The sequence below is a fragment of the Fukomys damarensis genome, unplaced genomic scaffold (assembly GCF_012274545.1).
Source record: "Fukomys damarensis isolate Sample0158 unplaced genomic scaffold, DMR_v1.0_HiC HiC_scaffold_33, whole genome shotgun sequence".
Lineage (NCBI taxonomy): Eukaryota > Metazoa > Chordata > Mammalia > Rodentia > Bathyergidae > Fukomys > Fukomys damarensis.
In genome coordinates this window covers 45,187,409-45,196,148 of record NW_022900945.1, presented here as the reverse complement: position 1 = coordinate 45,196,148, position 8,740 = coordinate 45,187,409, and the positions used below count along the sequence as shown (strand labels likewise).

Below are 8,740 nucleotides of genomic sequence, written 5' to 3'. Positions count from 1 at the left end.
TAACAGGCGTGCCACCACGCCGGCGAGGTGTTGTTTTTAAAATAATTACAATTTATATTTGTTTAGCTTCTATTTACCTGTTTTATAGGTGTCCATCTATTGTCAACAGCCAGCTAGGCCTTCTTCAGGGTTATTGTTGAGATCCAGAAAGGGATTTATACAGGCTCTGCGAACTCTCAATGCAAAATTTTGTGCAGGTTTTTTATTTATTTTTTTTTGGCTGGGGGATAGAATTCATGTGTAAATTTCAAAAGAGATCCTCTTCTAAGGTGCACTCTACCGCAAGAGATCTGTGGTTTTTAATATACATCTAAGTGTGGAGCCGGGTGTGGTGGCGCACGCCTGTAATCCCAGTACTCGGGAGGCTGAGGCAGGAAGATCACTGTGAGTTCTGGAGACCGTCCTTGGCTATATAGTGAGTTCCAGGTCAGTCTCAACTACATAGTGAGACCCTGTCTCAAAAAACAAACGGCTGGGGATTTAGCTCAGTGGTTCTGTTGCCTGCCTCTCAAGCGCAACGACCCGAGTTCGATCCCCCAAAACAAAACAAACAAACGAACAAATATATATATACACACATACATCTAAGCATAATTGTCAGTGATCTTTAGAACCACTAGAGGGAGGCCTTTGTATCAAAGCCTAGATATTTATCAAATGGATGTGAAAGACTGAACAAAACAGTACCTAAGTATGTACCTTTTAAAATATTTGATCTTGGGGCGCGGGGTGTAGCTCAGTGCTACCGCCGCTTGCTTTGCAAGCACAAGGTTCTGAGTTCAATCCCAGTACCAAAAAAAAGAAAATATTTGATCTAGAAGTATAGCCAAGATACTAATTAGGATCAAAACAGCCAAATAAAATATAAAATATCATCTCTAAATTATTCAGTGGTAAAGTCCTTGCCCATGTTCCTTTTCTCTTTGTTTGCAAGAAGCAAAGTGTGAAAATAGCATCTAGTACCAAAAAGAAGTATAGATTTAGGCTCATAAGCCAAAAGCAAATTATTTTGTGCCTTAAGAACCTCTCTTCTCTTGCTCCTGTTGTCAAAAAGTACTTAGGTCAAGCCAGGTGTGGTGGTCCATGTCTGTAATCCCAGCACTCTGGAAGCTGAGGCAGGAGGATTGCTGTGAGTTGGAGACCAGCCTGGGCTACATAGTGAGTTCCAGGTCAGTCTCAACTACATAGTGAGACCCTGTCTCAAAAAAAACCCCAAAAGTACTTAGATCCATGGTTCTGTACACTGGCTTCCTTTGACAATCAGTTTGTGAATTAAAGACAAACACAAGGCAGGAGCAAACACTAGGTTCAATCCCCAGCACCACCATTTAAAAACAAAAGTTATTAGCCTGCCCAGCCCCTGCCCCTTTCAGACCAGTTAACGGAGTGAGAAGAGTGACGTAGGGCTAGGATTGCAATTGGTTTGCAGTGTGCTGCTGAGATTGAAAGGCTTTTAGGATTGATCCTTTCCTCTGTGGGCTCCTTCCTGTATTATGTATTATAAATTTCTTGCCCAGACTAAGTATGGAATTGAAGTGCATGTTTCTTCAGATTGTAAAAAAGAATTTAACCCAGAGAAGAATTGAGGAATTGCTGGGTATAGCAATAGTGTAGCTCGGCGGGTAGGGATGTAGCTCAGTGACACAGTGCCTGCCTGGCCAGCTTGAGGTCCTGAATTCAATCCCTGGTACTAAAAAAAAAAAAGTATACTTCAGTGGTGGAGCACGCACATGCTGTAATCCTGGCACCCTAGGGGGATGAGGTGGGAAGATTGAAGGTTCAAGCCCATCCTGGGCAGGTTAGCAAGACTTTCTCAATAAGGGCTGGGTGTGTGGTTCAGTGCAAACACCCTGAGTTCAATCCCCAGTATTGAAAGAAAATGAATTGGAAGAAAAATTATCCATTATATTGGGTAGTATAAAATATAACTAAGATTAAATTCTTGTTTTGTTTTGTTTTTGTTTTTGGTACTGGGGATTGAACTCGGGTCCTTGTACTTGTGAGGCAGGCGGTGGAACCACTGAGCTAAATCCCCGGCCCTTTTTATTGATTATTAATTTCAATTTGTTGATATCCTGGGAATAATTCTCTGATTTATGTATCAGACTGACATAATGAGAAATGAATTTGAAAGACTGGCTGCTCGACAACCAATTGAATTGCTCAGTATGAAACGGTAAGAATATTAAAATTTCATTATAATAAATCAATAATAACCTGAGATTTATGAAAAGTGTATTTGCTAACTGTGTCAGTGATGTGAAGAGAGAATAGAGTGGGGTCTAAATGCATGTGGGTTTTTTTTGCATTTTCTTCTCTAAAAGAGGTTGTAGGTGTTTGACACAAATGGTAACTCAAGTTTTTTATGTCTACTTTTCCTTTAATGTTAAATATTTTTCAGAAACTTTTTTTTAAAGACATGGTGACAGGTACAGGAACCACTTTAACAGAGTTGTGTAGCTGGGGAAAGAACTTGGACTTACCAGCTTTGGTGGCGCATGACCTGTAATACCAGACTCGAGAGGCTGAGTCAGAAGGAGGTCCATGAGTTTGAGGCCAGGATGAACTACACAGCAAGACCCTGTATCACAAAAGAAAAGAAATTGGACTCACCTTCCAGCATCACTTAACAGCTAATATGATGATCTCTTATGTGAATATAATATAGTTTAATTCACATTTAATTTTTTTGTTACTGTATATAGTGGTACTGAATTTTGTTTGTAATGTTTCTTAGGATAATAGATTTCTTTTGGTTTTTGAGACAGGTTCTCACTGTGTAGCTCAGGCTGCCTTGAACTCAGTCTGTAGCCCAGGCTGGCCTCAAACTTTCAGTGATCCTCCTGCCTCAGTTTCCTGAGGGCTGGGATTACAGGTGTGTACCACCATGCTTGGCTCTGATAGTGTTTTGTTTTGTAAGATCTCCATCTGATCTTCTGTAGGTTTTTTTTGTTGTTGTTTTTAACAGCGTGTAGAGACCCATGGGTTATTCTGTTGGTAGGAAGGATGATGGTGTGGCAGGATGTGCAATTTAGTTTTATGTTGTTGTATAATTTCAGATATGAGCTTCCAGCCCCTTCCTCAGGTCAGAAAAATGACATCACTGCATGGCAAGAATGTGTCAACAATTCTATGGCCCAGTTAGAGCACCAAGCAGTTCGAATTGAGAATCTGGAGCTAATGTCACAACATGGATGTAATGCCTGGAAAGTATATAATGAGTAAGAAACGTCCTTCCCTTTTTCCTTCCTCTCTCCCTTCCATCCCACCCAAAGGTTTATTTTTTATAGTTGTAGGAGGCTTAGTATTAGAAATGGGGTAAAAATAATATCTCTAGATTTGACTCCAGATCTTATCTGAGAACTGTACTCAGATGAAAAGCCACTGCTTAGAGACTCACTTCAAAGTCCAAGATTGCTAGGGCCGGGGGTTTGGCTCAGTGTTTCTGTTGCCTGCCTTGAAAGCGCAAGGGCCCAGGTTTGATCGCTGGTACCAAAAAAAAAAAAAAAAAACTTCAAGATTGCTAAGGGGACCTGACCTGACTACCACATTGACTCTGTAATAAAATTGTAAGAAAATGAGTTTTGAGGGCTGCTTTACAGATCACTGCCTCGTAGAGTGTAATTCTTAATATGCGAATTGCTTATACAGTTGATTCTCATTATTACATGCTATGTTCTTTTTGATTTTTTAATACAGGGTCTTGCTAAATTGCCCACACCAGCCTTGGACTTGTAGTCTTCCTGCCTCAGCCTCCCAGAGTGCTAGGATTACAGACATCGTCCACCATGATGCGTGGCATATGTTAATCGTATTTTTAAAGCTTCCATTCTTCTAGGGAAAATATGTATACACACACATTTCGCATAGATTATAATCTTAAATTGTAAAAACTTAATCTTGGTAGGTTTTATTTTCTTTATAAGGGAAAACAAAGCTTGGGAGTATAAAGTGCTGTGTTTAAGGCAGCTTCTGTAATAGTGCCAGTTTGGGAAGTTGAGCTCCATCCTCTGCTCGTCTCTGAATGAGAGCTGAAACTTTTCAAGTAAAAAGCCATTGAACCAATGATTATATGGAAACCTTTGTCAGACTGTTTTAGGAAACATAGTGGTATAAAATAGGGCACAAAATGGTAGGTATCTTTTTTTCAAATCTTCAAAATTATATTTTAAATCCCTGTCACTATATAATCCAGTGGGCAAAATCTGAAATTTGGGAAACTACAGGATAAATAGTTTTTTTGGTAATGTAAAAAGGAAGAAAGGAATAGAATCAGGGTGATAGAAAAGTAAGAAACAGATAAGTCAAGAAAAGCGTACTTCACAAACTGGACTGAAGGGAGAGGTTTGGGTGTTTGGAAGAGAGCAAGGAGAACATCCGAGGATGGAGAACCATTAGATCGAGGGGCGTGTTGCTTTCCTGTTCGCTCTGTCTTCCCAACTGGGATTCTGCCTGCAGTCCTCTCCTGTGAGCAACTGTGCGGCTGCTGTGCTCCTCGCTCCTTTTGCTCAGATCATACTCTGCTGCACAACACCTTCCACCATGTGTTCTCCAGACCCAGTGGCTGCTACGCTGGAGGTGGTGCACTATGTTTTTACAAGAATAAGTTTAAGCAGGAGGATGGAAAGGAAGAGAAGGCGATAAGCTAACCCTTCAGGAAAAGTCAATTCAGAGGAAAGGTTATTTTCAGTGGTGAAAGGCTGGGAATAGAGTGCTCAAAGTGATGGTCTCAACTTGGAGTGATTGTGGAAGCCATAGAAAGGCAAAGCTAGAAAGGCATACTCATATCAGATATTAGCCATCTCCTTAATCAAAAGAAGGCAAGTGGAGCTGGGAGCCAGTTGTGGTGGCACACCTCTAATTCCAGCACTGGGGAGGCTGAGGCAAGAGGGTTGCTGTGAGTTCAAGGCCAGCCTGAATTACAAAGCAAGACCCTGTCTCAAAAAACAAAAGAAATCATAGAGTATCTAACATAATCAGCAGAAAGAGCTCAATATTTACTATTTTTAGCAGAAAAACTTGACTTCACTGGGTAGTTAATATTTAGTCGGTATTATTAGATTTTAATGTACATTAGCCTGATTTTCCTCTTTTTCCTTCAGAAATCTAGTTCATATGATTGAACATGCACAGAAAGAGCTTCAGAAGTTAAGGTAATTGTCTTTCCTGTTCTAGAATGCAGTTTAGGTGAACCCTGAGTGCGTGTGTGGCGGGTAAACGGCTGCAGTCGTGAAAGTCACTAAATGATCCCCTTTTTGTCCAGCACCTGGCACTGAATTTGCCCGGTCTGAATAAAGGAAAAATAGATTGAGGTCTGAAAACATCTCTACCAGACATTTACAACTTGCAAGTCTGCAGGCAGAAAAGTCACTTTTTTTTTTTTTTTTGGCACTGGTGATTGAACTTGGGACCTGTCACTTGTGAGGCAGATGGTAGGTGGTGGCACCACTGAGCTAAATCCCTTTCCCAGAAAAGTCACTTTTAAGGGAGGGGAGGGGGGAGCATTGCAGAATAACACCAAAACTCCATTGTCTGCATACACATGCATACAGGAACAGATCTGGGAGGGTGCCACCTCTCTGCTTCATTTTGTTCTGCTGGCGATACATTACCAGTGACCAGGAGAGTGTTAAGAGATTTATCTTGGAGTACAGTGCTGGAGGTCCCAGATCGAAGGGCTATGTGTGGCGATCACCTTGCTGGCAGAGTTCCAGCATGGTGCAGGGCATCACATCTGCACGTGTGTGTTCTGGGCTTGCTTTGTCACTAGAAAACCACCAGTGAGTGACCTCTAGCCCTAATCACCGGAAACTCAGCGTTTATCAGGAATGAGAACTGTGTGACAAGAGGGAGTTGTGATTTGTGATCTGTGAGCATGTGTGGGAATGGGTTTTTTTTTTAACGTGTTAGGTTGTGGGACTGGGGATTGAACCCAGGGCCTCATGCATGTTTAGGCAAGCATTCTGCTACTGAACTATAGCTCTTAGCACCCACCTCCCCACCCCCATAAAAAATTGGATCTGGTTTTGTTTTTGTTTGTTTGTTTTTGTACCAGGGATCAAACTCAGGACCTTGCACTTGGGAGGCAGATGGTGGCACCACTGAGCTAAATCCCTGGCTGTTTTGTTTTGTTTTGTTTTGAGCCAGGGTCTCACTGTAGTTCAGGGTGGCCTTGACCTTGCATTAATCCCTCCAAGTGCTGGTATCACAGTCATGTGCCACCACACCTGGCTAAAGTTTATTTTAAGACAGGATTTCACTAAGTTGCCCAGACTGTCTTCAAATTTTCCATCCTCCTGCTTCAGCCTCTTTTTTTTTTTTTTTAGTTCAGCCTCTTGATTACCTAGAATTACAGGTGTGCAGCACTGTACCCACATATTTTCTGAAATCTGTGATTGAAAAAATTAATCAGAAAAAAATTAATTCCTAGAATTAGTCTATAATTGTATACATATCTGTTCTAAGGAGATTGAATACTAGCTAGTATTATTTTTTGTTGATTTTAGTCTTATGTTAAATGTAGTTAGGTTGTATAAATTTCTTTTTATAGGAAACATATTCAAGATTTAAACTGGCAGCGCAAGAACATGCAACTCACAGCTGGATCTAAATTGAGAGAAATGGAGTCAAAGTGAGTATAATTCCATCATCATATTTTAAACTGCTTACCCCATTCGAAGATCAGAATTTATTAAGATTCAAACAGTATTCAGATGGGATGCCACAGGTTTTCTTGTGTTATTAAGAAAGAAATCCAGGGCCCGTACACTGAACTACATTCCCAGTCCCCTGCCCACCCCTTTTTTTTGAGATAGGGTCTCACTCAGTGATGGATGGGTTCAAACTTGTGAACTGCTCTGAGTTCAAGGTCAGTTTGACTACGGAGTAAATTCAAGGCCAGCCTGAAGTACGTAGCAAAACTCTGTCTCAAAAAAAGAAAGAAAAGAAAGAAAGAAAAAATTGAGCCACTGATAAGTGATCTTAGCCTCAGGGCACCCTCTTTTCAGTCCAGCTCTCCTTGTTTCCTTTTCTTTTCTCAGTTTTTTTATGGTGGTACTGGGGATTAAACCCAGGGCCTTGCGTATGCATGCTAGGCACATACACTGCCATTGAGCTACGTTGCCAGACCTTTTTATTTCTAATTTTGAGACAGGTTCTCACTAAGTTGCCCAAGAATGGCCAGGGACATCTGACCTTCCTATCACAGCCGCCTAGTTAGCTGGGATTAGAGGCATATACCACTGTACCCAACTCCAACCCTATTTTTACAAAGAAAGAAATTCATCCTTTCTAAAAATCTTGTAGGAAGCGAAATTCCGTGTTTTGGTTGATAATTTATGCCTTAATTTTTTCCCCTTTGTTGACACACTTTATCCTTTAAATCATACACATATATAGATGTATAGATATATGGTCTATGCAGATGCCTAGATATGTAATAGTGAAATTTTGTGTCATTCTCTTCTCTTTTGTTATTTTTCCCTCCCTTTCCTCCTTTCATCGCCCATGTCATTCTCTTTGTTCTGGCCTCCTCTCCACCTCCTTTTCCCTGTGTTACCAATCTCTTACGCATCATTTCATATTTTTCTTCGCACTGCTAAGTGTTACTTTTTAGTCTGTTTTGAGATTTTTCTCCATCTTTCTATAACTATTACCTTTCTCTGAATGTTCTTTCATTAGTCTTTCCTTTCTCTCTTGTCTTATAGATTCTCTCTTCTGATGTGTCTACTTATTTTTAAGTAAGCTTCTTATTTTGAGACAACTTTAGATTCACATGCAGTTGTAAGAAATAATGCAGAGAGATCCTGTGCCCTTCACCTACTTTCCCACAGCTGTGCCTCATGGGTTTGTTTGTTTGTTTGCTTTTTGGTATTGAGGATTGAACTAGGGGTCCTTGCACTTGCAAGGCAGGTGGTGAAACCACTGAGCTAAATTTCTGGCCCTGTACCTAAGTTTTTAAAGTGGAAAATTAAAAGTGTTACAGCATTAGCCGGGCTTGGTGATGCACACCAGTAATCCCAGCACTCAGGAGGCTGAGGCAGGAGGATTGCTGTGAGTTCAAGACCAGCCTGGGCTACATAGTAAGTTCCAGGGCAGTCTGAACTACATGGTGAGACCCTGTCTCAAAAAACCAAAAATCAAAAACAAAAATGTTACAGCATTAAGTAAAACCATATATACATTTAAAATAAAATCTTTTAAGAGATATTTTACATTGAATAATTTTTTGCTTTTTTCTTATCTAGTTGGGTGTCACTGGTCAGTAAGAATTATGAGATTGAACGGACTATTGTACAACTAGAAAATGAAATCTATCAAATTAAACAGCAACAGGGAGAGGCAAACAAGGAAAACATCCGGCAAGACTTCTGAGAAGACTAACTTGCTGAGTAAAAAGGAAGAAATGTCAGGCCCTCTCAGAAACCATTAGTGGGTAAATGTTTGGAAACCATAATGTATGGATTCTTGTAATAATTGTATTGTGTATCTTTGTGAAATAAAGGTTTTTATCGTGGCATTTTTATAGCTAAAAAACTGTCAAGCTTTCAAAATAAGTATGGCTTTGGAATAATACTGTGTTAGAGAATTAGTACATTACATATAGCACTAATTTTGAGCTTCAGGACCATATTTTGTAGCTGAGTGGATATGTTGGCTGCGACCAGCAAGGCCACAGGGTTGGGGCTCTGTGAAAGCAGCTGTAGTAAATGACAAATTACTAAGGCAGATAGTTCTGATT

General features: G+C 40.4%; 1 protein-coding gene across 2 annotated transcripts in view; it reads left to right on the top strand.

Moving 5' to 3' along the window:
• Bcas2 (BCAS2 pre-mRNA processing factor) overlaps positions 1 to 8,518 on the top strand; it is a 9,016-nt gene extending 498 nt beyond the window's left edge. The window contains exons 3-7 of one of the 2 annotated variants that reach the window (XM_010631232.2): positions 2,106 to 2,176; positions 3,060 to 3,221; positions 5,103 to 5,153; positions 6,551 to 6,631; positions 8,247 to 8,518. In XM_010631232.2, the coding sequence (XP_010629534.1) occupies positions 2,106 to 2,176; positions 3,060 to 3,221; positions 5,103 to 5,153; positions 6,551 to 6,631; positions 8,247 to 8,373 (492 nt within the window). In that variant the 3' untranslated portion in view covers positions 8,374 to 8,518. The remainder of the gene's footprint in view (positions 1 to 2,105; positions 2,177 to 3,059; positions 3,222 to 5,102; positions 5,154 to 6,550; positions 6,632 to 8,246) is intronic. The other variant, XM_010631231.2, reaches the window with a different exon arrangement.
• The last annotated feature ends 222 nt before the right edge of the window (positions 8,519 to 8,740 follow it).